Source organism: Strix uralensis, chromosome 24, assembly GCF_047716275.1.
Source record: "Strix uralensis isolate ZFMK-TIS-50842 chromosome 24, bStrUra1, whole genome shotgun sequence".
NCBI lineage: Eukaryota > Metazoa > Chordata > Aves > Strigiformes > Strigidae > Strix > Strix uralensis.
The window spans coordinates 7,514,952-7,541,952 of NC_133995.1; the positions used below are offsets into that span (position 1 = coordinate 7,514,952).

The 27,001-nt window shown below is 52.4% G+C and overlaps 2 protein-coding genes across 6 annotated transcripts in view; both read left to right on the forward strand.

Moving 5' to 3' along the window:
• Positions 1 to 7,803, forward strand: part of SRGAP2 (SLIT-ROBO Rho GTPase activating protein 2) — a 114,318-nt gene extending 106,515 nt beyond the window's left edge. For both annotated transcript variants that reach the window (XM_074893548.1, XM_074893549.1), the window contains exon 23: positions 1,611 to 7,803. In XM_074893548.1, coding sequence (XP_074749649.1) covers positions 1,611 to 1,994 — 384 coding nt within the window. In that variant the 3' untranslated portion in view covers positions 1,995 to 7,803. The remainder of the gene's footprint in view (positions 1 to 1,610) is intronic.
• A 4,915-nt stretch (positions 7,804 to 12,718) lies between these two features.
• IKBKE (inhibitor of nuclear factor kappa B kinase subunit epsilon) lies at positions 12,719 to 26,536 on the forward strand. 4 transcript variants are annotated; one of them, XM_074893609.1, is made up of 21 exons: positions 12,719 to 12,964; positions 13,060 to 13,160; positions 13,971 to 14,111; positions 14,451 to 14,580; positions 14,724 to 14,905; positions 15,623 to 15,783; positions 16,226 to 16,336; positions 16,626 to 16,805; positions 17,141 to 17,343; positions 18,009 to 18,073; positions 18,161 to 18,252; positions 18,977 to 19,078; positions 20,349 to 20,424; positions 20,499 to 20,611; positions 20,900 to 20,976; positions 21,220 to 21,259; positions 22,128 to 22,229; positions 24,200 to 24,296; positions 24,831 to 24,934; positions 25,326 to 25,397; positions 26,156 to 26,536. In XM_074893609.1, the coding sequence occupies exons 1-21, from the start codon at positions 12,928 to 12,930 to the stop codon at positions 26,187 to 26,189; spliced, it is 2,220 nt and encodes a 739-aa protein (XP_074749710.1). In that variant the 5' UTR covers positions 12,719 to 12,927; the 3' UTR covers positions 26,190 to 26,536. The 4 variants fall into 4 exon arrangements, with proteins under 4 accessions (XP_074749710.1, XP_074749708.1, XP_074749709.1 ...); XM_074893607.1 differs by having other exon boundaries at positions 18,009 to 18,252; XM_074893608.1 differs by having other exon boundaries at positions 12,719 to 12,895; positions 18,009 to 18,252.
• Positions 26,537 to 27,001: the final 465 nt, after the last annotated feature.

The following is a 27,001-nucleotide window of genomic DNA, read 5'->3' on the forward strand; positions in this document are numbered from 1 at the left end:
TGCATGAAGGATCTTCCCTTTCTCCCACTCCACGCTCTGCGATGTGCCTGCACACGTACGTTGCCTGTACCAACTGTTCTCAGTATGCGATGGATCTATCTAAAGCCAAGGAATGCTCAGGTCTCGGATTACAAAGCCAGCCCCAGGAGACCTGACTTCTCTGCCTGGTTCAGGAGTCTGTAGGTTTCTAAGGAGCTGGGGGAAGATATGTGAAAATTCAACATAATTTTTATTGACAAAGCAGCAACACCAAGTAATAAAAAAGGTCCAAATAAAAATCTGATACGTATTCTGATGGAAAGTTGTATTTTGCCTTTATGAATATCTTTAGCCCATTTGTTACAGTGGAATTACAATATACAGTTCTTGTTGTCTTCATATTTCATTGTCCTTCCAAGGCATTGGTTGACATAAATCAGTTTCTTTGTTTTTTCAATTAAGCTCTAACTGAAATTGTTCTGTCTCCTCTTCCTGCCAAAAGGTTAACTCCATTGTTTTCACTGGAGAAGAGTCTGGGGAGAAAAAGAATAGAGGAGGGGAAAAAAAAAAGAGGAGGGAGAAAAAAAAAAAAAGCTGTGTTAAATTAGTGTTTCTCTTTGCCCTGTAGTATCTGTTCAGACACCATCTAATAATCATCGTGCATTTTACATATTTTCCCTAACTTCATAAGTAAAATCTGCCTGGCCTCAAGATAGACTTGGAGGTGTCGGATTACTGTCTCTGGTTTCTTCCACCATTCCTTGACTGATTTACCTTCCCCACCCCCTGAAAAACCTCTGAGGAAGCTAAAAAGCTGTAGCCAAGCTGTGAGTCACAGAAAGGCTGAGCTCTTCTGCTCTCCAGTGATTTCTGTGCACCAGTGGGCTCCGCAGCACGGGCTGTAGCAAACACGTAGGTCCTGCCTCAGCTGAGAACAAAAAAAGCCATGTTTTTATCTCAAAGTTCTCTTTACATTTGCTTGTTAACAATTCTAATATTGTGTAAGAGGAAGGAGAAGTGCCAACTTGAATTTCTATATATGTTTCTGATATCTTCTGTGTTTTCTAAAACAATAAAATTTGGAGTCCTGTGCAATACCTTTCCGGGAAGGGAAGACAACTCGGACAGCAGGAAAACCAATGAGGCAGCAAGAGCACACGAGGATTTCAGCATTCAGTGTGTGGCCCATCGGCCAGCATCAAAATCATCAATCCTTTCTTCAAGAATTCGCTCTTCTGAATCTCACGTGCCAAATAAAGTACGAGAATGGATCCTCACGCTTTGAATCCCATGGTTCTCTGTTCGTTGCTGCGTTTTGGGATTGCACTTGTCTTTGAAGTCCGAGCAGCATCAGGAGCAGTGAAGGACCAGATTAGCATCGAGAAAGTGCTAGCAATTATTTTGTTCCCTGTTGATGGAAAATATTACTGCTTACTGGCTTCAGTATGTAACGCTGTGCAGTTTGGCGTGGGTTTCACTTTGACACCTAAAGGTCCTTGACCTGCCAGTTGGTTTGAGTGTTGGTGTTTACAGGCTGAAAACAAGTACGTTGTTCTCAAAGGCTGACTTTTATCTCCGTATTTATGTGTCTGGGTTCTGTTATTCACTCGGTTTCTCTTTTGTCTTTGCAGGATATTGAAGCTACTATGAACTCTGCTCTGAACGAGCTGCGGGAGCTGGAAAGGCAAAGCAGCGTAAAGCACACGCCAGATGTTGTCCTCGACACGCTGGAGCCTTTGAAAACGTCTCCAGTGGTGGCCCCCACCTCGGAACCTTCCAGCCCTCTGCACACTCAGATCCTCAAGGACACTGAACCAGCTTTCCAGCGCAGCGCTAGCACAGCCGGCGACATACCGTGCACCTTCAGACCGGTGAAATCGGTCAAGATGGCCACCCAGGTGAAACCTCCGGCAACTCGGCCGAAGCCTACAGTTTTCCCTAAAACGAACGCCACGAGCCCTGGCGTTGCCTCCTCTGCATCTCAGCAGCCTACTGACAAGTCCTGTACTGTCTGATAAACTTGATGCTGCTCTGTGGATACAGCTGTATTGTTTCAGATGAAGAGACTCTGTTAAAGACATTAAAATTCCTATTTAACTAATTTCTGAACTTCTGCTGAAGGTTAGTTGTGAACTGCTACTTACTGCTGGGAGCACTTCCTGGGAGTGAACTAAGCGGTAACAACCTCGTCCCATGTACCCGCATCAGTGATGTTCGTAAGGCAAAACAGCTCGTGCCACGCTTAGGAAATCCAGTATCGGGTCACTGTGAAGCTGAGGAGGAAAACACACAAAAAGCGATGAGTTGGATCTTGGTTTCTAGTTGATGCCTTGATCAAGTGTTTGGCCACTGAAAGAAGTGTTTAGTGGCGTCGTGTTTTGAATACTGGTGTAGTGACTTATATATTCTGTGTTTCATTTATCACAGGGAAACAATAGGATAGATTTTAGTCTATTGCATGTTTTGGTGCCACTGTTTACGTGGAGCTTGGACATGCCTGTTTCTTGTGCATTATTATTATTATTACGTCGCCCGCTGGTGCCACGGTGGTTAAGGGTCTGTCTCGACTTCCATCACATCCTCTGGTTTTGTTTGTTTGCTCCCCCATTCCTCCGCCCAGGGCCAGAGCTCTTGGCCATCCAGCCTCATCCTTTAGTCGACACTTGTCATGAAAAATAGTTTACTCTGGAACACTCTTAGATTTTGTGGAGTTATACGTAATATGTGTCTGTGCAAATATAAACAAACATGTTCCTGAGGTTTAGGAGCATAAGAAAGAGCCCAGTTGTTGCTTATGGACAATCTAGCTGTCTTCCCCCTTTGCTCTCCCATATTTAAAAACAGCTTTATTGTTTTTCAGTGTAATTTTCAGCCCGTAGGCTATGATGTGGTGTGTGGTCTCGGGAGACTGAATGTAAAAACAAGTTAACTTTTGAAAACTAAGCGTACTCTGATGGGAGTTCATTTACTAACGCACACGTTCTTGTTTTGATCATACATCAAGATGGATCCTTACCAAAATCCCAGTTACAAGCACTGTAAAAACTTCAACCAGAAGTTCTCAAGCTTTGTATCTTCTCCCTCCTCCTGGTTGCAAACGCTTTGGTCGGTGGCTGTGACCGCTGTGAACTGCTTTAGGGATCTCTGCTCTTATAGAGCGGTGTAGGAAACGCTGCTGGGGACGGTGACGTGGCCGCTTGTGGCGTCCGGAGCAGCTTCCCTGCGCGGCCGTTGGTCGAGCGGCCTGGCTCCGCAGGACTCCGCAGGCACGTGGATGAACCCGTAGTGTTTGTATTTATGTGGTAGGCAGCAAGTGCTTCAGCCGCTAGCAGGCTGCATGGACTCTTTTGTACTCTACTGAGAATTTTCCACAATGCTAACGTTTATTTAATTTAAAAATAAAAGGCATGTGCCACTTAACGATGGTAAAGAAGATCTCGCAGTCCTGCAAGAGAGGAGACTCTGGCTGCCCCTCGGTTCACCTTGTTCCCAAACTTTTCTGGGATTTAAAAAAAGCTGCACGTCTTATGTTTTCATCAAATAAATTCAGGCAAGGACAAGATAAGAAAAGTCATTTTTCTCTCCCACTTAGCTGAGTTTCTTTTAAATCTGTGGGTTTCTCACACTTAGTTTCCTTGTGACTGCAATGTCATTTTAATTGGCACTTAGTAATTAAAAAAGAAGAAACAACACTTCCATTTCTAAGAACAGTTTCTGAAATGTACTTTTCTGATTCATTTAGGATGTTACTCGGAGAAATGAACAGGGGTTTACTGTGTCCCTGTCCACCCCACACGCACACCCCCATCTCTACAGAAGTAATAGATCCGTATTAACGATGGTTTTTAAAAACACCAGCTTTCTCTGTGCCCTAAATTAAGAACGTACGAAAATTGGGGAACGCCGGAAAGATTTCAGTGAGAACACTCTTTATTACTCGTTTCTCCTTAGCTGATCTGTAGCAGCAGTTCCCCTTGGGAAGCACCACGGTACGTGTGTGACTGTCACTGGACCTTGCCCTGTTCCTCTCACAGGGGAAGATCCCCAACAGTGCGACCAGCGACCTTTCCTCTCAGGTTCTGATGGACTTCTACCACCAAGGAATCACTTGTTCTTTTGGGAAAAAGCAGAATTAAACTTGTAATTTTTTGCTCAGGCAGAACTTTCTGACATTTACTTTTAAGTAGGGAGTTTTTGGTTTTGTTTTCTTTTTGGTCATGAATGACCAAAGTCAATCTGTGTCAAGAGCAGGATCTCTGTAAATTTACTTCGACTCATTTGTAATGCCTTATTTTCTTTATATTTTTATGCCTAGCATTCATGTTTCTAAGAATAAGTGTCCAGCCACGCACAGCACATTTGGAGGAGATGCTCTTTTCTATCTTCCAGGTCTGAAGTATGAATGGAAATTAAGAGATTTAAAAAAAAAAAAAATGACTTCAGGTTACTGTAACAGCAACTGTCTGTATATGAATTACTGTGCTTATCTCTAGCATCCACAGCTCTGGGACAATCGTACTGTCAAGGGGAATATGCTTAGCAGGACAACCTGTATATTGAGCAACTCAACTGGAATTTTGGTGTGCACTGTGATTGACACTTACACTTACAGCAAGCAATATGGCAGGCTGAAGATCGTCCTTCCTCTTCCACGTGCTCTGGGTCTGGCCAGCCAGCAGAAAATTCACACACACACACACACACACACACACACGGGAGAATAAAAAACAAAAAAAGGAAACTTCTAGCTTGTCTGCTTCACTCTGTGAACATACAAGGCTGAGAGAACATTTGCCACAAGTGTTTTATGACCAGTCGTTGCAGGAGAGGTGGGAAGGAGAAACCGGAAACGTCGGCGCCACTCCCTGCAAAACCAGTGGGCATCTGCAGAGGAGACCAACGTAGAGTGGACGAGTACGACACAGTGGTTTGCTTGGGGAGGTATCAATGTTACTCCATATCTTCATATTCAGAAGAAATATTAGCTCTTCCATGGAAATTCTCTTTCATGACTCTTTTATGTAATGTTTGTGTCAAATATAAAGACAAGAAGTGTTTGATAACTGGAATAACGTATGTCTGTTTGATAGTGCTTTGTATGAACAAAGGATTCTTGTTCATCAGATGTTGGATTGAAATAATCCAAAGCAAAACTTTTAAAATAAAATACGATTTTAGGTGATCAATCTTAATAGTTTCTGAAGCTCTAACCTTTTACGTTTTATTTCCCTAGCTGGGAATTGAGCAGCGTGCTTTAACGATTGCTAAATTTCTGCCTCTCTAAGGTAATCCAAAGGCTCGCAGTTTATAACTTGTAAATTTGTTCTTCATGTCAAAGCAGTGGGACATGATCAAACTCTCTCACTTTATCTGTACTGGATATTTTGTTGCAATGAAAGTGATTAAATAATTAGAGTGCACTGTGACAGCCGAAAAAAAAAAATTGTTGTATATGTATGTATTTTGATACCTGTTCAAAAAGAGTCTTTGGGTTTCCTGTGATGAATACCTCATATGTTGGGTTTTGGGAGTTTTTGTTGAAATCTTTTTTTTTTTTTTTTTTTTTTTTTTTAAGGCAAGATTGTTCTTGCACAAAAGTAGGTTAAGATAACCGAGTTCTCATAAATTTATTTACTGAATCAAAACACTTCAGAGTTTGGCAAGAAATTCCATCTGTTACAGTGCCCCACCTTGCACTTGGTACAGGGTGAGCAGTCGCTCGGCCGTTCGCCTGCGCGCTTGGAAGAGCTCTAGCAATATTAAGACAAAAGAGGTCGTTGCAGATGGAGTTTGCTGCCTTATTTCTCTTCTTCTGTATGTCAAAACCTCAAATTCAGTTGAACGTTGTATAGGCTTGGGGGTTTGTTACGCGTTGGGGAGATGTTCAATAGAAATAAATGTCTCTAGGTAGCACTTCAGATCCTTTACATACATGCACCTGCTAGACTGGGCTGCCCCGTCGGCTGGTGAGGGGACACTTTGAGGGGGTTGTGCTCTCGGCAGGGCGCAGTTTGCTATGAGGCAGTGGAAATGATGGGAAAATACCCATCGAGACATTTTGTCTGGTGGAGTGAGTAAGGCGTTGAGGTGGGTGGCTCAGGTGGGGTGCAGGTTCAGTGGGCCAGGTCGGGGGTGCCTGCGCTTGGCAGGATCAAGCCCTGACTACAGGGGTGTGCTGCAAAGTATAAATATTTACTCACTGGCCCGTGAACCGCAAGCTAGGAAAACTGCTTTAAAATTAAAAAAAAAAACAAAAAAAAAAACCAAAAAAAAAGGAAAACAGAAGCATTTGGGCACTTCCATCACTAATGAGCCTGTCCAGAACAGAAAATGAGTTTAACAAGCTGGAGATTTATTTACTTCGAGCTTTTTAGTTTTCACAAAAATAATGAGCCTTTTCGTGGGCTTATCGGGCCTTGGCTAACATCCCACAAATGCAGTTATAGACATAAGCTGTTTCTGTAGCGGACCGGGAGCATGAGAGGCCTTTGCTGGAGGGAGCAACGTTTCCTCGTGGGTGAACGTCGTTCCCTGCACGATGCTTCCAGCCTCCGGCGCTGGGAAAATGCCCAGCGCTTACTGGCGCTCTGGACTGAACTCTGAGGTTTGAGCTTACATATCACTTCCGAAGATAATCTTCTCTCCAGATCAGCTTTCTGCTTGTCTCTGTGTGTGTGTGGCAACCTGGTACTTGAAAAAAAAAAAAAAAAAATTAAAAAAAAAAATACTTGACCCACTGCCTTGTGCCTGCCGAGGCTCCGAGGGGGCCGGGGTGCTCCCGCACAAGCGGCGGCGGTTTCAGTCGCTCCCCTCTGCCTCTGCTGACCACCCCCTCAGAAGGCAGATGAATTATTTTCCAGGCTTGGTTCTAGGAGTCTATTTTGGTGGATCTGGAGAGGCCAGAACAGCAATTCAAAGCCTGGAAAATGTAAGGTTTTTTCGGTTGTGGTTTGTTGTTTTGTTTTGTTTTTTTTTTCCCTGTTATATTTTGTGCTTCCTATAACGTAGTTGGAGACAAGAGCGTTGTTTTTCAATGATGGGCCAAAAAGAGGTGAAGGCGGAGAGGGAGGGCAGCTCCCTACTGTACTAATACTTGATATACCAAGCTTCATACAGGGTAAATATTTAGCAGTTTGCAAGGAAATAGTCGATGGACCCTTCCTTTTAAAGGCACTATAGTAACCTTACTTCTGAAGCGGACTTCACCAGCCTTTCTCTCCAGGCAGAGTCCTGTAATTTGAATAACCGAAGTCCAACGGGATTGGGCTCGTGAGCGTGCCAAACTGCTGGAGCAATACTTGTGAGCAGCAGGTTCTTCAAAAGACCAGCTCGATGTAGCCAAAACAGGGCAATTATTGAAAACCATCTCTGACGCATTTTAAAGGATCGCAGTGATGTCATGGTTCTGCTGTACTGTAGGAAAGTTCGGTCGCAAAGTCTAGAAATCTTTGTTTTCTCTGTTGGTCTGAAACCTCAGTCCTGCAATAGTGGGCTCGGGCTCGTACGGTGCGTTGGGTTTTGGGTTTTTATTAACAGCAGTTGTTTAATGGTGGGATGGAATGTTCTTGCTAAAACAGTTTCCATTGTTTCATGTCTTCTACACCAATATATATATGGTGTATATATTAAACTGTGTAAAATTGTACTTTGTATATATAACTCTGTACAATATGGAGGTACATCCTTTTTTTCCTTTTGGTACAGTATTGTACAGTATTAGGAGTATCTGTGTTGGAAATGTTAAATCCATACTGGGGCAACAAAATGTATCCATTGTCATTAGCAATAGTTTTGGAGAAATAAATGTTTTGGGTATGGTGGAAATACTGAGCTCTGGACAGCAGTACGTGATGTACGGAGCGAGCGGGTCTGCGGGAGCGAGCGCGGGTCTGCGGGCGCCTGGGCTCGAGAGGGCACCGGCACCCGCTGCGGCGCCGCCGACGGGGGATTCGGGGGGAAAATCCTCGGGAAATTTCTTTGACTAGCGACTGGCACGGGTAAGTAGGTGAGGAAGAGTCTGCAGGGTGCAGAAACGCACAGTGTCATTCCCGGGCACGGGGAGGGGGGGGTTGATTACAGCGGAGGAGGAGCATCGTCCATGGCGCGGCGATAAGGGGGTCGGGGAATGAGTGACTCGACTGGTGCTTCCAGCCGCAGGCAGAGCCCCGCGTCCCCCCGCCCTCGGCTTGCGCACACCTACCCGCAGGAACAGCATCCAGTAGAGCATAAACTTTCCTTGCAATGACCTGATTTAAAAATGCTTAATCTTCATCATTTTCCTGGAGAGGATGGGCCTCCAGCTGTCTCCGGGAAAGAGGATTTAAGATTGAGATTATGGATTGGATTGTTCCTGGCTTTTCCCATCTCGGTTTTTCGATAGGCCTTGTTCAGAGCACGCTGAGGAAGCGGTGTCAGGGGTTTGTCATTTTGGATTCTCTTTGTTTAGCTTTCAAGGAATTAATTATTTACGGTGAGGTTTGATGGTTAACCCAGCCATTTTGTGCTGTGCTGGAAGTCAGCTGGGGACACCATCCCTGGGGTGAGCTCCTGCGGGGGACCAGGGTGAGGAGGGGGCTTGGGGGTCCCCCCCTGTGCTGGTGATGGCCCACGTCTCCCCAAAAAGCTGTGGGGGTTCAAGAGCTGGAAAGCCGGGATGCTTCTGCTCATGAGTTCAGTCGCTCAGATCGCAGCGATCCTTGTTTTGCTGAAAAAAAAAACCAGTTTTCTGCCCAGTGCAGGTCTACTTTGCAGCAAGGTGGGACAGACCTGTGCCTCTAATAAGAAAGTTGTTTGTTTTTTTAATCCGGGGACTGTCTGAGGCTGTTGCAGTGCTTTTGTCATCCACCTTTGCAGAGGGGCCTGTGTCCCCCCGGGCTGGGTCCTGCTGCTGGCTGGGCTTCAGCAAACTCCGGCCACGCAGTGTCCTGCCCTGCACCCCTGTTCAGCTGCCCTCAGACAGGCTTGTGTAGCCAAACACCCACCTGGGGTGGCCCAAGGATGGCCCGAGCGCTGCCCGCTGGGGCTCAGGCTCCTCTGGGACCAGCCAAAGAGCCCGGGTGAGCCGGGAGCCGTCCTCAATAAACCAGCAGCCGGGGCGAATCCTGCTTCCCTTCCGTCTGGGTGACTCTTCAATTAGTCCTCATTGATTTCTGGGGGACGCAGGTGGCTTCTGGCATGTTGGTTGTGGTTTTTTTTTTTCTTTTAAAGCATGAAATAGGAGTCAGAAAGGCAACAGGGTGACACAGATAACAAATGATTTTTGATTTTCTGTTAGTCGCTGCTGTCCAGCAGCGCAGAGGAGGACGCTGCAATTAATCCCTTAGACCCTTCTGATCGCATCGTTTCTTCCAAACTGCAGATAGGCCTGACCCTCCCCTCCCCAACCTCTTCTGTTTGGTTTTAACGGAGAAACGCAGTGGTAAGCGATGGGAGGATTCAGTCACTTGTGACGGGGCGCTGAGGGAGGGAAAGGGGATGCTCCGGGCAGGACTGTGGGGTCTGGTTGTGGAGAGATGGGGGACACGGCGAGGCCACCCCTGAGCCCCGCGTTGCTTCGCTTTGCTGGGACGAGCTGTGCTGTGGGCAGGGGCCAAGGTGAGTGTGCAAGGCGGGTGTGCAAGGCAGCCTGCAGCCCCCCTGCAGCCGGTTTTCTGCCCCAAGCCCCCCAAGGACAAGGTGCCTGCTTGCAGGCAGAGCTGGCTGCTCGGCCTTTATTTTTAAGGCTTTGCTGCCACCAGCTGGAACAATTATTTTTATCACAAACTTGGTTTCAAGGCCGTGTTTTTCTCCCACAGCCCGTGCCGGACGGGCGCTCGGGTCACACGCAGGGTTTATCCCCCCGTGGGCACGTCTCGGGGCAGGTTTGGTGCTAAGTGTGATTTACCGGTTTCTGACTGTGGCTGTGAACAGCCTGAGCTGGTCAGAGGGGATCTGGGTGTCAGCTGGGAGACCGGGAGGATAAAATCTGCCGTTGGGGCAACCAGGGAAAGGAAAAAAGCTGTAACATTTAAAAGGAAAACGAAAGATGGGATGAGGAGGTCTGAAAGGAGCTGGGCTCTATTATAGGGTAAAACCCAACGGGTGGGTTCCTGGGGTTGGACTGGGATCTCCCGCCAGGCTGGACCTGACTGCAACCGGCCGGGAGAGCTGCTGGGGAAACTGGGGTGTCCTGGAGTCCCTGGGCTCCAAGGGCTGGTGTCATCCTGGCATCGAGGCGTGTTGGTTTCCCTTTCGGGCACGGCCGTGGAGAGCTCTGTGAAAAGACTTGTGGCACGACCTGAAAATAATCTTTTTTGGGTGTTTATAAACTATTATAATTATTTCTTCCTGACTGTCTTTACCCCTTCACCCACCAGTGAAAGCTGAAGCAACACGTACAGGTCAGAAGCCTCAGAAAATGCCCAACCCTGGGTTTTCTGCCTTTAAAAATCTTTGTTTCGGTTTCTTTTTGCAGCGGAGAGCTGAACCGCAGGACGGGCCCGGGTGCGGGGGCTGAGCACGTGGTGCCTGATGCACCGTTGCACCCACAGCGGCTCTTTGCCTTTGGGCGGCTCTAGAAGAAACTCAGCGGGAATTTCCCTCCGGAGGTTTTACTTGCCCCTCTCCCTTACGTTAACTGCTCTGATCTACAATTCCAGTGGTGGCCTGAGATGAGAAATGAGCTGCATTTTCTTCTGCATGGGGAAAGGCTTCTCAAGCATTTCCAGCTCAAATTGATGATCTTTTTGCCTGGTGAGGGAGGGACACTGCACGGCAGCGCAGCCAGCACGCACCCAGGCTGCACCCCCAGCAGGGGAGCTTGGCCCGTGCTGCGTGGGTAGACTGATGGTCCCGTTTGGAGGGGGACAGGCACAGGCTGAAGGACACAGTTACCGCATGCATAGAAAATAAAGTTGGAAATGACTTCAAGAAGTCCCCCCATCCCTTTCTCTTCCTCTTAGCCGAGCAAAATGATTTTAATCAAAGTGATTTAAAGTTTTGCTTCGTTAGACTCACGTCACGCTGCTTCCGCAGCTGCAGACCATCACTCTGCTGCCTGGCGCCAGCCTGAGACGCCCTTCGATAAGCTCAGGGCAAGGGCCAGCCCGTGCCCAGCAGCTCTTGGGCGGGTTTCTCAAGCAGACTCACACGTGACGGGGAAATGAAGCTCAGCAGTAATTAGCAAACTCGTTAGGCACAGCGTTTGTGTGCAGGCTGGTGAAGTGTCATATCAATTTTTGGATGCACCACACGCTGATGTGTTCACGTACCTTTGCAGGCTCCGTTTTGTGAGGACGGGGCCTTCAGACACACCCAAACCAGCCCACAGTAACGCCTGCCCGCGAGACCCTGGCTGCTGGGGGAGGCTGGGCGAGGCGTGGGCGCCTCTGAGCCGGGGAGCGAGCAGGAAGCGCGAGCAGCCCCACTCTGCCCTGTGCAGGCAGCGGGGCTGTGCCCTGAGCACCCCGCATCCTGCATCCCACATCCCACACTGCATCCTACATCCCACACTGCATCCTGCATCCCGCATCCCACACTGCATCCTGCATCCCGCATCCTGCATCCCACATGCCACCCTGCCTCCTGCCCTGCATCCCAGCCAGCACTGTGAGCCCTGCCTGCTCTCCCTGCTGCCTCTCGCCCTGGCAGGGGGGTGCCGAGGATTTGCGGGGGGCTGGTTCTGGTCCCCCTCTGGGCCCATCCCAGGGAGGCACAGCTGTAGCTCTGGGCTCGGCTCGTGGCAGGCCTGTGCCTGGCCCTGCCGTGAGCCGCGTGGGGTGCTGCCCGCTGACAGCGGGGGACAGACGGTGTCCATGTTCACGTGGGAACAGCGATGCTCAGCCGTGATGCACCCGCCTTCGCTTGTTCTCGCTGAGATGGGGAATCCTTGAGCTGCCCGATCGATCTGAATCACCGCATGGTTCCTGGTGAGAGCGGCGCTGGCCGAGTGGCTCAGGACCAGCCCTGGCTGGAGCCAGGAAATGCCCCGAAATCTCCCCTCTGCCCTTTGCTCATCTCTGAAACCCTCGGGGAGTGTTTGCAAGCGCTGGGGCTGGGCCGAATCCGTTGCTTCACAGGCACGGGGGCTGGGTTTGCAGCAGGGTGAAGGATTGGAGCTGTTTGCTCTGCACCTGCTTCCTCTCTCCTCTTCTGCACTTTGTTATGAGTAGTTTTACCTGCTCAAGGGCTGCCCCTGGGGATGGGAGCTGCGGTGCTGCAGGAGCCATCCCTGCACTGATGTGGGAACCCTCTGGGCCCTGTAACTCCTGCCCAGCAGCTCTCGGAGACGAACGGCTTGAGCTAAACCGCCCTGGCACGGCATGTGGGCGCCCGTCCGGAGCAGCCGGTGGCTCCGCAAAGCCGGACAGTGGCCGCAGCTGATGGCAAATGCATCCCGAGGTGCGACGCTGTGTCCCATGCCGGGGCCGAGCACGGCCCGTGGGTGCCTGACACGGCCAACGAAGCCTGGACACAGCCCCTGGATGCAGATTCTGAGCTGATTCTCCTTCGCGTCCCCCTGCCCCAGCAGGGCTGTGGGGTGGCCAGTGCTCAGCACCGTTTGCTGTTGCCAGAGTCCATCCCCGCTGCGGGCGCTGAGCCAGCGGAGCGGCTGCCGAGCCCAGCACGCCTGGGGATGGCTGCAACTCTGGGATTTTTTTTTTTCTCAAGCAGGAAGCTGAAGCATTTCCTCCTCCAGCTGAAGCTGATGCTTGCAGAGCGGGTTTTGCAATCCCATAGGTTTCTGTTCTCGGGGCGGGGAGGTGCTTCTCGCCACCTTGCAGCTCGGCTGCATTTGTTTGCTCGTAATTTTTTTGCATCTGTCAGTATTTCACTGCCAGCCCCGACAGGTCCCAGCGACAGGGTGGTTTTTGGCAGCGCTAACAGCTCCGTCCATGCGCAGCCCTTCGCGTGGTGTTGCCCGCTCGGCGCTGGCGAGGTAGGAGGCCAGCGACTGCCTGCCAAGGGCTAATGGCCCGCGGCTGCCTTTTTCCCCGTGCAGTGCTGGGTGAGGACAGATAACCACTGGGGTTTGGTGGCGGGGCTGGCAGAGGCCAGTGGCCCCCCGCTGGGGTGACCCGTGTGCTTCCCCCCGACCCGCAGCAGCGCTGCTGGAGATGCAGAGCACCCCAAACTACCTCTGGAGCACCGAGGACCTCCTGGGCCAAGGCGCCACGGCCTGTGTCTACAAAGCTCGCAACAAGGTGAGCGGGGACAGCGGAGGGGGGGGGCAGCCACCCCAAAGCCACTGTGCCCTCATGCCCCCGCAGCCCTCCTGCCCCACGGCGCGGGGATGCCCGTGCTCCTCTCTGCTTGCCCTCCCAGGAGCTCCCCAGCTGCCAGTGGCATTGAGGGGGGAGCTGCTTTGGGTTTTATTTTCATTTTTCCTTTGGCTCCTTCCCCCCCCAAGCACCAGCTCGGGTCTGCGGGTCAAGGGCAGTTTTCAGGGTGGTCGCAGCCGGGTCCTGCTCGCCGGGTGCCGGCTCTCCCATGCGTCGCAGGGGGAAGAAGCTGTTTTCAGGGGAATGCCCAGAGGTTTTGAAAACCCCGTCCTTGGCGATTTGCATATTTCATGCAAACACTTGCCAGGCTTGGAATAGAGACTCTCCGCCTCTCCAGCCTTTGAAGTTTATTGAGCGAGCTGTCTCCGCACGGCGTGGGGCAGGAGAGGCGGCTTCAAGGATGGTTTGGAAACAGCCCCGTCCCGCGGAGAGCAGGTGGGGAGCTGCCAGCCTCAGCCCCAGCTATAAACTTTTTACGAAGCTGAATAAACACGCTGCCATGTAGCACGTGGGCTTCAGGGACAGGAAGCAAAGGGAGGTGAATAACAGCGCTTTGCTTTTGCAGTGGAGAAAACAAAGGCTGTGGGATGCCTGTTCAGAAAACACGTTACACTGTCAGTGTAGTTTGCATCCCGAGCGGGATGTGGGAGCAGTAACGGAGCTGACGGAGCTGCTTAGGACGCGGATGGCGTCACCTCCCGTTTCCTTTTTCTCTGTTTACTCTTTTCCCAGAAATCAGGGGAGCTGGTTGCTGTGAAAGTGTTTAATAACGCCAGCTACCTCCGGCCCCAGGAGGTCCAGATGAGAGAGTTCGAGATGCTGAGGAAGCTGAACCATAAAAACATTGTCAAATTATTTGCCGTGGAGGAGACGGTAAGTGGGGCCTCAGCTCGGAAACCCGCTGTGCTGACTGGACCAGTGGTGCAGGGGAACTGGTCTGAGCTGTAGAAGGGGAGCAGTGGTCCCAGGCTGCCTTCTCCTCCCACCTCCCTCTGGCTCTACATCAAGCCTAAGCCCAGTCCCTCAGCACCGAGGGGCACTGGGGGCACTGGGCTGGAGCAGGGATGTGACCTGCGTGTGGCACAGCGGGGACATTCCCCAGCACTGGTTTGTCTGAGCAGGAGAAACCCAGGGACCCACCAACCAAGGGAGGGGACCTGGTCCTGCCGGGGAGGGGAGGGGACAGGCCACTGATGGCGGCTCCCACCGCAGGGCAGCAGCAAGCAGAAGGTGCTGGTGATGGAGTACTGCTCGAGCGGCAGCTTGCTGAATGTGCTGGAAGACCCGGCAAACACCTTTGGCTTGTCCGAGTCTGAGTTCCTCATTGTGCTACAGTGTGTGGGTGAGTTGAGGGGGGGCGGGGTCCCTGCACCCCCAGCCCGTGACAGGCAGCTGCCTGCTGCCACAGGCACAGCCCTGCCCGAGAAGCTGCAGGCAAACTGCTCCCACCCCACGCAAAAACGCTGCCTCCCCCCTTGTGCCCAGTGGCAGGGATGAACCACCTCCGCGAGAACGGCGTTGTCCACAGGGACATCAAACCCGGGAACATCATGCGGCTGATGGGGGAAGATGGGCAAAGCATCTACAAGCTGACGGATTTCGGGGCTGCCCGAGAGCTGGATGATGATGAAAAGTTTGTGTCTGTCTATGGGACGGAGGAATATCTCGTGAGTATCCTTCTGGAGCACAGGTGTGATGGGGAGCGGCTGAGGGAACTGGGGGGGTTTAGTCTGGAGAAGAGGAGGCTGAGGGGAGACCTCATGGCCCTCTACAACTCCCTGAAAGGAGGGTGCAGAGAGGGGGGATGAGTCTCTTGAGCCAAGGAACCAGCGCCAGGACAAGAGGGAATGGCCTCAAGCTGCGCCAGGGCAGGGTCAGACTGGCTCTTAGGAAGGATTTCTTTGCAGAAGGGGTTGTTGGGCGTTGGAATGGGCTGCCCAGGGCAGGGGGGGAGTCCCCATCCCTGGAGGGGTTGAAGAGTCGGGTTGACCCAGCGCTGAGGGATCTGGTGGAGTTGGGAACGGTCAGGGTGAGGTTCATGGTTGGACTGGAGGAGCTTCAAGGGCTTTTCCAACCCAGATGATTCTGGGATTCTGTGATTCTGAGTACAGTGTGGCACTGCTCTGGTGACCCCTGGGAGTCCTGGGGGAAGCTGGTCCCCATCCCTCCATCCAACGGCTAGGCAACTCGTAGAGAGCAGCAGCGACCTGGAGAGCCCAACCTCAAAGCAGCCACATTTTTCAAAGAGGGGAGCTCAGCATTTTTGGGGTAGAGTTACAGGCAATGTTTTGTTTGGAGGATCCAGCAGTAGGAGAGGCCGAAGTGAGCGGTCGGGTCTCAGTCCCAGCGCCCAAGGCAGTGCCGCTCTCTGCTCCCCCCCACAGCACCCGGACATGTACGAGCGAGCGGTCCTGCGCAAGCCACAGCAGAAGGCGTACGGGGTCACCGTCGACCTCTGGAGCATCGGCGTGACCTTCTACCACGCTGCCACCGGCAGCCTCCCCTTCATCCCCTTCGGGGGACCCCGCAGGAACAAGGAGATCATGTAGGTATCACATCCAGTGGGGAGGATGGGGACTGCTGCGTGGGGCTGTGGGACAACCTGGCTGTGGCTTGGGCACCGTGTGACTACGTACTGTAGTTTACAACTCGTTTAATCCTGTATAGCCTAGAAAGTCCTGAAATGGAGCCCGTGGAGAGCGTGCGTGTGCAGTGTGGTAAAGGATCTGTGCTCTGTTTACGTTTGCCCTCAGAATGCATTCTTGTGACTTTGTGGCTAAACAGCTGGAAGAGGAAACAGGGTTAATGTTTGCTTAAAGTTTTTGACCGTTTCTTGAAGTATTTTTCCTTGTGCATTTTTTTTCTGTCTGTGAAACATGTCTTTCCCAGCCCATCCAATGCTCTGCCCTTTCCCTCCTTTCTGAACCCAAGAGCTCAAACAGAGGCCACTTGGCTCATTTCAGCTGCAAGCAATTTCCTTTCAACAGGTATAAAATTACCACTGAGAAGCCTCCTGGAGCCATCGCAGGGGTGCAGAGGCAGGAGAACGGGAGCATAGAGTGGGGCTACGAGCTGCCCATCACCTGCCGGCTCTCCGTGTGAGTGTCCTTTGCCGGGCTCACGTCCCGGCACCGCGGCTGGATCCCGCCGCAGAGAGCGCGGGAAGCTTTAACGAGGCAGATGAGCTTTTCATCTGCAGATGTCACAGCTCTCAGACCAGGTCTTTGCTTTACAGGCGGGAAAAGGGGGTGGAAGACGGGGCAGCGGCCCCGTGGTATGGGAGCTCGGCCACAGGAGAGGGGCTGCGCCTCTCCCTGACCCCCCAGTCACCGCGTTTAGGACTCAGGGTTCTGCTGGTCTGTGCAAACATCTCTTCTGCTGCTGCAGGGGGCTGAAGGACCAGCTGATACCCATTTTGGCTAACATCCTGGAGGTGGAGCAGGAGAAATGCTGGGGATTCGACCAGTTTTTTGCAGAAACCAATGACATTTTGCACAGGATGGTGGTTGATGTCTTCTCCCTGCAGCAAGCTTCCTTGCATCGCATCTACATCCACTCCTACAACACGTAAGGGTGGCAGGGCCGTGTTAAATGCGAATTTGGGAATCGAGCTCAGAGGCCTCCACCCCTTGTTTCAGTAGGTGAACCTGGGGGGAGAGCCCATTCCCTTTGCACCGCAGTTAAACCAGGTTAAACCAAACTCAACTTGAACCAGCCTTTGCTGGGGAGTGCACTAACCAGGAGCTGTCGGCTCCTGGCCTGGCACACGGAGAGCCCCAGGGGAGGTTGATCGAGGGGTCCCGCTGACCTTGTGGGTTATTTTGCTACACAAAGAGGGCAGCAGACTGTAAAAACTTGCCTCATTGCTTATTCCCTGTTCTTTTGTTTCTTTTTCATTCCAGTACCACCAAGTTTTTAGATGCTGTCTTCAAACAAACAAATATAGCCCCTCACCATCAAGAATATTTTTTTGAAGGTCATCTGTATGAGTTGGATCCTAATCTGCAAGCTCATAATTTCTGCAAAACCACAGAGCACAACCCTCTGACCTTGCTGAGCACCGCTGAGCAACCAGAAGATGTGGTAGGAGTGAGATACAGAGACCGTGAGTACCGTGGGCTTGGAGATGCATCACGTCATGCAGGGTGGGTGCTGTAAGAGAGATTTGCTTAAATTATTTTCCTAATAGCACAGAATCATCCAGGTTGGAAAAGACCTTGTAGATCATCCAGTCCAACCATGAACCTCACCCTGACCGTTCCCAACTCCACCAGATCCCTCAGCGCTGGGTCAACCCGACTCTTCAACCCCTCCAGGGATGGGGACTCCCCCCCTGCCCTGGGCAGCCCATTCCAACGCCCAACAACCCCTTCTGCAAAGAAATCCTTCCTAAGAGCCAGTCTGACCCTGCCCTGGCGCAGCTTGAGGCCATTCCCTCTTCTCCTAAATAGACTCCCACGCACAGCAGGAGGTGAAGGGGTTGAGATTCCGGGGCAGGATTAGGAGATTTCAGGGCCAGTTTTCCCCGCTGGTCCATGGCCACCCGCCGCACTGGCCTTTGCAGGCACTTTGTGCCTTTGTCCACGTTCCCAAAATATCCTGGAGGGCTGCACGAAGCCTCCAGCATTGCAGCCACTCCTGTGCCCGACACCCCAAGCGGCTGCGGGGTTTGCTTCGGCGGGGCTGAGCTGTCCCTGCGGGTCCGCAGCTGCGGCGCGGAGGCTCTGAGCTCGCTCCCCACAGCACCGCGACTGCTGTCTGTCTTTCCAGCGGCACTCGAGTTTCCAAAGTTTGTCCCCAAGGTGGACGTGGTGGCCGACTGCGGCGCAGCCAAGGTAGGTGGGGGTGTCAGTGTTGCTCGGGACGGGGGGGGACCCCCGGCCGTGGAACCGCAGCCGCCGGCAGTGCCCTTTGCTTCGCAGAGCGCGGTGGGGGCCGCACACCAGACCCTGCGGATCGCCCAGGCCCTGCGGCGCTGCCGGGAGCTGCTGGCCAGAGGTCTCCAGTGGTTGATGTGAGTGCCAGAGCCCCCGGGGTGAGGGTGGGGGGTGACCCGTCCCCTCCCAGCACTGGGAGATTTGTGTGTTGGGAGTTAAAGCGCTCGGGGGGGGTTTCCAGCCTTTGCCAGGCAGTGCAGGACCAGTGGGTCTGCTGGGATGTGGTCAGGGGGTACTGGGAGGGAGCACAGCACAACGGCCAGCGTGGCCGCGGGCCAGGGACACATGTGCCAGGCTGTGAGGGGGCTGGACCTGCAGGAAAATACCAGTTAGTGTCGTGAGGATGCTCCTGTCCTCATTTGTTACTTTTGAGTCACTTTTTTCAGTTTAGGAGATGCTGAGGAAAAGAGCATCATCATCATCATTATTATTATTACTACTACTATTATTTTTATTACTACTATTACTATTTTTATTACTATTACTATTTTTATTACTATTACTATTATCATTATTATTACTATCACTATTAACATTATCACTGTGCATTTTCACTGTCCTACCCATTCCCTTCGGGGCAGGAGCTACTTGTGCACTAGCAGGACAGTGCCCAGCAGGCGAGAGCCCCCCTGCCTGGCAGCTGCACCCCGTTTTATGTGCATCCAGCCCCCATTTTCTCATGAGCAGACAGAGAGGAGCCACCAGCTCCATCCTGACCCCCCACCATGCGCGGCTGGCCCCAGGATGGAGGTGGGGCTGCTGGGGAGCACGTGTTGGATGGGCTTTTTTCTCTCTTGGCAGCGGGAACCTGAAAATGGAGTGCTTGAGGATTTTGGAGCAGAGGCGAGGGGCTCTTTCGGTGCTCACCTGCCTGCAGCTCACTGAGGTGAAGACCTGCGTGCTGTAAGTGTGGCTTTGCAGTCGCGGGGATGCAGGCGCTGCGCTGCGGCAGGCACCGGTGCTGCCCTGAGGCTGCTGCAGATAAGATATGGGACTCTCAAATAATCAGAAATAAGTAAAATTCTAGGAATAAGCTGGTAGCTGGAAGGTAAGAGGCTTTTTCACTGTATGTGGTGGCTGCGGGAAATGAGCCACTCTGGCTTTTTCTCCCTCTTTGCTTCAGCTTTCAATAATCAGTCCCTGATTCACAGGAGCCCAGGATTAGTCCTCCCTCCCTGGCTCCTGCTCCGGGGTTTTCAGGCTGTTACAGCCCGCGGGCCGCAGAGTAAGTGCAGGAAGGAGACGGGGCTGCTGCCGCCAGCACGTGGGAAAGGGAAAAAGAGCTGCTGCTGCCAGCAGAGTTAAAATGACGGGCAGGATGGCATCAGCTGCCAGGTCCCCTCTGGGCTCTGGCCACCATCGCCGGCCCCGCTCCCCGCAGCCTCGGAGAGCCGAGGCATCGTGCTGCGCTCCCGCTGAGCCGGATCCCGCCTGACGCCACCGGCCGGGAGGAGATGCCTCTTGTTTCCCTTTGAGAGGCTCCGCTAACGGCACATTCATCGGCGGCCGAATGACAGAGACCCTGGGCTGTCCTCGGCGTAACCGGTGCAGCCATTCCCACCCGCGCTGCCCCAGGGAAAGCTGAGCCCATTTTATCTAAAGTAACCCACAGTTATTTTGCTTTTCTGTTGTGTTGTTGCTGTAGTGGAAAATTCTTTGCCGCTGGGTCGCTGTTCTTTTGTCCTTTTCAATCTAGCAAGTCTCTTAATTTCCATTTCATCTAAAAAGATAGGGACACGTGGTTCCCGCTGACTTGACCCCGCCAAGGGCACTGATGCTGCAGCTGGATGCTGCTGGTTTCTCCCTCCCTTCCAACACCCTTGGACCAGGCGTTATTTCTGCTGACTCGCCAGCCCGCATCGCTCGGCGTTGCGCTCTCGTGCCAGCTGCAGGGAGGCAGACATCTGATCTGGCGTAAAGCCGGTGGATAGGAAACTAATAATTTTGGAACAAATTGGACACAACAGGGAGAGTTTTTACTGCATCAGCACTTTGCATCTTGTGGCTCAGATCCGACGCCCCGAACGCTGAGTTTCTGGCCGAGCAAACCACCGCCCGGCTCCCCCAGGGGCTGACGCTGCCTCCACCACCGGATGGGTTTTCTCTGCCCAGGTGACACCCGCCTCTGGCTTATATTCTGCTTAAGGAATATTGATTTTTTGACTTTCCTCAGGTTCGAGGCTGTTCCTGCAGGCAGCGGGGTGCTGGCGCTGAAGGAGGTGGCCGCGGTGAAGACAAGGCTGCAGAGGGTGAGCCCCCGCGGGCGGCTCCGTGCGGGCAGCGTTGGGAGCAGCCGGCCCCAACCTCTCCTCCCAATCTGCAGGTCGCCGAGGAGCTCTCTCAGTGCTCCCACAGCATCTTTGACTTTCAAGGGGCGCTGGACGGCGTTTTGTCTGAACTGGTGAAGCACAGGCAACAAGTAGACGAAGACAAAAGGTTGGTAGCGCCAGTTTTACCGAAATCCCTGGCAACGCTTCGCTGTTCTCAGCAGGATTGAGAGGACATCGCTGAGCCAGGCACAGCCCCGCGCTGCAAACGGCTTTTACCAGCCCCGTGCACACACGTGTAACATCGTGTGATGTCCCTGTCTACAGACATGGGTAGCAGCAGTGTCCCCTAGTGTCATCGTGTTCAGATTTGACCCCAAAGTGCTATTTTCACCCCAACCTCGTACCCCTCTTCTTGCGGGGCCTCACACCACCTCCTCCCCTGTCCCCATTTCAGCATCCGGCAGATCGAGTGCTGCCTGGAGAAGATGCAGCTGATCTACAAGCAGTTCAGGAAGGCCAGGACGTGTCTGCGTGAGTGATGGGGACAGTGGCCCTGGGGGCAGGAGGTGCAGAGCTGCAGCAGCGACGTCCCTGTGCTGGCCTGGTGAAAAAATGAATTATTTCAGTTTGCTGGGTTTAGCAGTTACATAGACAGGAGTCCCAGGGGCTGCAGCCCTGAAAAACCCCTTGAGTGATCTCTGTGTGTTGTGAAATTGCCCATTTATCGGGTTAGGAACGGGACAATGCGCGGTGACCGCTGTCTTTCCTCCCCAGGGCTGGGCTACAATGAGGAACAAATCCACAAGCTGGATAAGTAAGTCCCAACCCTCTCCCCTTTCTAGGACCTGCCCTGTGCTGGGCCAGGCAGGTGGTTGGTGTTTCTGACTGAATCCTAAGGGGGTGTAAAATGTTCCTGGGTCGCTAATGTTGAGAGAGGGCACTTGTAAGCAGCTTCTGTGATGGTTCATCGATGCAGGACCTTTCACAGCAAAGTTTTCAACCTACGAGCTATTTTGGGTGAAGATGTGAGAAAACCTCTGTGGACCCGGGGACAGGGAGTTGCTGCTGGGCCAAATCCCTGCTTTAGACTGTGGGGATAAGCACGTTTCAGGCTATTGCTCACACAGAACTTAGTTTGTGGCCATTTATTTGCTGAGATGCTGGTTTAGGAAGTGTCTGTGCTTTCAGATCTGCTTAACTTTCAGTGGGAGTAAAGTGTCTGATGGCTTTTTTACCTTTAAAAATCCTCCTTTCGGTTTCCACCGAAACCAGGGGAATTTAACATGGGCAAGAAATAAAAGGCACACTTCAATATATACCAGGGGTGGTAAAATCTAACAGGCAGCTCCTTTATCTTAATTTATCTTCAGTCTAACCTTGGACATTTGCCTTAATCTCCAAGGCAAAGACTTCTCAGAAGTGCCCCAGGGGCACTCCCCCCAGCTGGGAGCCCCGCCTGGGTCCCCCTGGCCCCCGAAACCTCCCTCTCCTCTTCATCATAATTAGGGTTTGTTTTCTTTATAATACTGATGCAAAATTCATTACTGAGCATCCAGTCCCTCTTTCTGCATTCGGCTGTCAGCTTCAGGTCTCCTGCCATGAGAACTGCAATGCTAACTTTCATACATTTACGGAAATAATGGTGTTCTCTCTTTTTTTTTTTTTTTTTTTCCTGTTTTTAGGGTGAATTTAGGGCATCTGGCCAGGAAGGTTCTGTTCATTTTCCAGGATGACTGTGTCCAGCGGTACCAGGAGGCCCTGGCCCTCCACGGCAGCAGGATGAGGTACCAGCCCCTGCCCAGTTCTCCCCCCGGGGTTTCGAGGTTTCGGACCCCAGCAGGGATGGGAGGGGGATTTTCCAGTAACCCACCAATGACCAGGGCTTCCGAGCGCCGTCTGCTATTGATCACATATTGGGATGCGGATGGAGATGATGTTGTTGGCAACTGCTGCTGAGGGACTCGTAAAGGGGTAATAAACCCTTAAAGAAGCAGCTCTGTGTGACTGCTAGAAATCCCGCTGTGTATGCTGGTTCTTATCCTGTGCCATGTATTTCTGCCCTGTTGTTTTAATTTGTTTTTTTTTTTAAAAAAACCCTCTGAACTTCCAGCTTGAGTTCAAGCAGCTGGTTTCCTCGCTCTCTGATGGGGAGAGGTTATTTCATCGGGACAAAATTGCTATTGAGACAAAGAGATCTACTTATTAGAAATGATTTTCTGGTAACTGGTGTTTGGGGAATAATGCAAAGAGCAAATTACCTTGCAGTGATTGAGCATAATCCACTGCCTATCACAGCAGCAAAGAGCAGGGGTGAGGGGGAGGCAGTTAGGGGAAGAGGATGTTGCAGAAATTGGATTTTTATTGCAAGGTTGCTTTTAGAGAGGAGCATCCGTTCCCCTGGGCTGCTGGTGTGGGCGGAAGGAGAATGATTTTCTGTAATGCCTTAGAATTAAACCTGGTTTTTGACCTAGTCCTTAGTTCTTGTGTGGAGTAGCCCTGCATAGGATTTGCTGGGGGGGCGGACTTTTAGGCTAGAAGTTTGTCTCAGGTGCTCAGGAATGCCCCAGGAGCAGCGGGCAGTGTCTGCCTTGTCCCCTGCCTTGTCCCCTGCCCTGTCCCCCCTCCCAGCCTCAGCCTGTGCAGCCGGGGTTTCCACACTGCAACCCCTCGCCCACGGGCAGGTTTCACTTCGGGGACGGAAGCTGTTGCCCAAAGTCGCCTCCCGCCGTGTCCCATCACGGGGCAGTGAAATCTCCCCTTGGCTTCGGGGGGAATTTTGTCTCTGGGTGTTGAGCCCCACGAAATCCGTGCAGCGCAGGAGCCCCGTCTGCACTAAAGCAGGGCTTTTACCTCTGCTCACAGGGAGGAAAAAACCTGCTTCGTGTTTTTCTGGAGTATTTTTGTATGTGTTTTTCTGTCCTTAGGGAGAAGGCATCATGAGTCACAACTGGATATTTTTAATTTATTGTTACTTCAGTTTTAATTGTCCTGGTTTGAGTTTTTTCCTGCTAGCAGCCAGGGTTTGTGGTGTGGTGGCTGTTTTTCTGGGGACTGGAGGTGGACCATTCACCTCAAATATTCTTTCTTTATTTTTTTAAAGCCAAACCAAACCTTTTTTTATACAAGTCACGGCGCGCCTGCCGGGTGCATGGCACCTCCACCCTGGGGCCCCTCACCCTGACAGGAACAGGGCAGTTGGCCCCTCAAAAACTCACCGGTGGATTTTCTCCCAAGGCTGGGGCAGTGTGGGGGGGGCACTGGTGACACCATCCTGGCCCAGCTCAGCCCTGGTGGGCTTTGGTGTCAGCAGTGCTGCCTGCAGAGAGACTGCCCCCAAGGATGTGCTCCAGGGGGAACTTTTCTGACCTTCGTATGCTCCAAATGTGACGGGAGAGCATGGGAAAAGAAATGCAAAACCAAGGAGCCTTTTGGAGTAGATGCTCAGTCCTCCACAGCACACAGAGCACCGGCCTGCGCAGCACTTCGTGGCAGAAGTGATGGGCTTCAGCTGCCTCTCATATAAGCAGCACTTCCCCTAATTAATTTGCTTAGTGTTGTTTGGATAACCTGGCCTATGGTGGCTATTAGCAGAGCTGCAGCCGTAATTACAACACTGTTGTGACTCATTTGCTTTCCTTCAGGATTTTAAATTAGATCCAGAAAGGTTTGCAGCAAGCAAAACACACAAAAAATATAATGACCCGCACTGCTGCTGAGCACTGACTGGGAATTTCATTGTCGTTTGTCTTTCTAGGAAAGTTTGTGAGATAAAGAAGCATCTGAAGAGGCTCAGCAACCGCATCAGCGCCTGCAGCGTGGAGACGATGGAGTGCCAGGACTGTCTGCAGGGTGTAGGTGTCTGTGCGGGCTCCTGCCTGGGGACGCTGCTGCTCGGCCTCTCCCCACTCCCAGATAACGCCGCTGCTCCCCGATCCCGGCGCCGCCGCGTGCATGAGCGCGGGCGTAAAGTAGGGAAACACCCGAGTAGTTTTAAACAACTTGCTGCGGTTCTTTGTGGGCGAGCCACACTGGAGATCTTGCTTTCCCTCCCTGCACGAGCAAGGAATGGGTAAAGCTTTGCCAGCGGCACCCCTGCTCCCGAGGAGGGCCTGGCACGGGGGAATCTGCACCCAATAAATGGGAACTGCGGTGGGAGGACAGGGATGCTTCACCTCCAGCTCTCACCATGGACTACCTGAGGCACAGCCACCTGGTAGATGGTTCTTTGGTTATTTTATTCTGTTTCTCCTGAAGTGGCTGTGCAGGGTGTGAGTACGTAGGCGTGTTTTGTCCCGGGGTAGGCACACTGTGCTCAAACCGGGGCTCAGACCACCGCCAAGAGCCCGCTGCTGGCCAGGGGCTGCCAATTCTCTCCATCTCTGCAGGCTCTGGACAGGTTTCTCCAGACTGAGAAACAGAATTTGGCCCCAGTTCCTCCCGCGCCTTCACCCATCCCTCTGAGCCAGGCATGCCAGGAGATGGCTTTTCGGTGAGTCTTTTGGAAGGGGGTTTTGCGGACAGCCCAGCTCCCTGGGGAGAAGCGGGACCTCCCGCTGCTCGTCCTCTGCACGAGCGACAGGGCGAGCGTTGGGGCGAGGGCTTGGTGCCTGCAGGGCTGCGACAGGCTGCGTTAAACCCTTCGCCACCGCACACACCATGGCCCTGCCAGGTGGGATCCCCGCTCAGTGACCCGTGGGGGGGTCCCTGCGGGTGGGATCCCGAGTCGGTGACCTGTGGGGGGGTCCCTGCGGGTGTGATCCCTGCTCAGTGACCCGTGGGGGGGTCCCTGCCAGCTCAGCCAGCCCCTCTGCAGGAGGTGCTCCGTGGGGAGCAGGAGGCTGAGCAGCACAGTGGTAAGGGGCTGGTTGTGTCCCCGGCAGGATGCAGGAGCTGCTGGAGCAGATGAGGTCAGTAACTTGTGATCTCCAGTTGAACAACAGCGTCATTGAGCGGTGAGTGAGAGCCCCCGGAGATGCTGCTCTGAGCTGCAATTCCTGCCCCTAACACCAGGACGTGGCCGTGCTGCCCAGGGAAGGGGCGGTGGGACTGGGTGGGCTCCCTGGGAGTCCAGGAATGAGCTCTGGCGTGGGGAGCTGAGCACAACCACAGCTGCTCATGGGGTGGTTCACACGGGGGTTTTAACAGCACCACGTTTACATTGTGATCTGGCAGCAGAAGAGAGTTTATCTCTCTTGGAAGTTTAAGCACTATCTGAAAATGCCATGTCACATCTACACCCTCTTTCCAGCCTTTTTCCTGTGCTGCTCAGCGGTGTCAGCTGCTGATGGCCACGGAGAAGTGGATGCTTTCCGTTCCTGGATGAAACTGTGCAAAACCCAGCATCCTACTGCTGGCAAACCCCCCTGGGTTTCTTCCTCTGCAGCCTTTTTTTTGAGGATCTTAATGCAAATCGACAACATGAATATACGTATCAAAATGCCAAAGAGTTTCAGATCAGATTTTAAAAGAAAAAAAAGAAATTGGTGATTCACCCCAGTCCGGGTTTTATAGGGCCAAGTGTGCTGTTGCAGCGTGTCCACTGTGAAAAGGGGGATAAGAGAGGTCTGGTGTGGTTTCGATATGAAAAGCTTATCCCAAGAGACACAGGAACAAGCCCAAAGATTAGTGCCCAGCCCAAATTGTAGTTTGGGACTGCTCGAGCCCAGGTGACCCCTCTCTAGCCTTAAAGCCTTTGGGTTTGTTCCTGCAGGTTAAGTGGGGCTGCCCCCACTCCTGGTGTTTGAGAGACGTGGTGAATTTGCAGCTGCTGAAGAAAAACGCTTTCCACAGCAGGGAACACTTACAGCACTTTGGGTCCAGAGCGACGGAGACGTTTGACGTTCGTGTTTGAGGAGCTCTCTGTGTCCTACCTCTCCACTCCAGCACTTTTGCACAGTTCACCAGCATTAGCTTTGAGTGGCTTGCAAGCCTTGAGCCTTTGAAAGTTTGACCAGAAAATTGGTTTGGTTTTGTGGTTTTTTTTTTTTTCTTTTAAAAAGCTCTTGAAGGACTTCATGTTTTTCTAGCTTCTCTGTATCACCGTGTCAGATGAAGAAGAGGCTAGACAGATAAATTATCTTTTGTCCTCTTACTCGTTTAGGGATTACTCCCACTTTTAATGTACTTCTGCTCCCTGGGGCTTCGTGGAGCAGGGCAGGAGCTCAGGGCAGGAGGGATGCTGCTCCCAACGGATGAGAGCCCGGATCCAGGCCAGGACGGCTCCAGTGCTCTGCCCAGGAGGTGACAGCACGGGGAAGGTGGGAGCTGCAGACCTCTGCCCGCGGGTGCTGCAGCCTCTCCTCCTGCTTCAGGGCTTCACCTCCAGCCCAGCCCCGTGTTTGGGCTGCCAAGGGAAATGGGAAGCCAAGGGAAGCTTCTCTTTTTTTGGTATGTTTCTATAAATGTAGCTGAGCTCTGTGTTTATGCACGTGGGGGTGTGTACCTTCTCCAAACAACCCTGTCCTGAAGCTGTGGCTCCAGCCACCGAACCTGGGCATGCTACTGAATGCCAAGGCAAAATCTCAGGTGAAAGGGCTCCCACGAGCCCTCTCCAGAT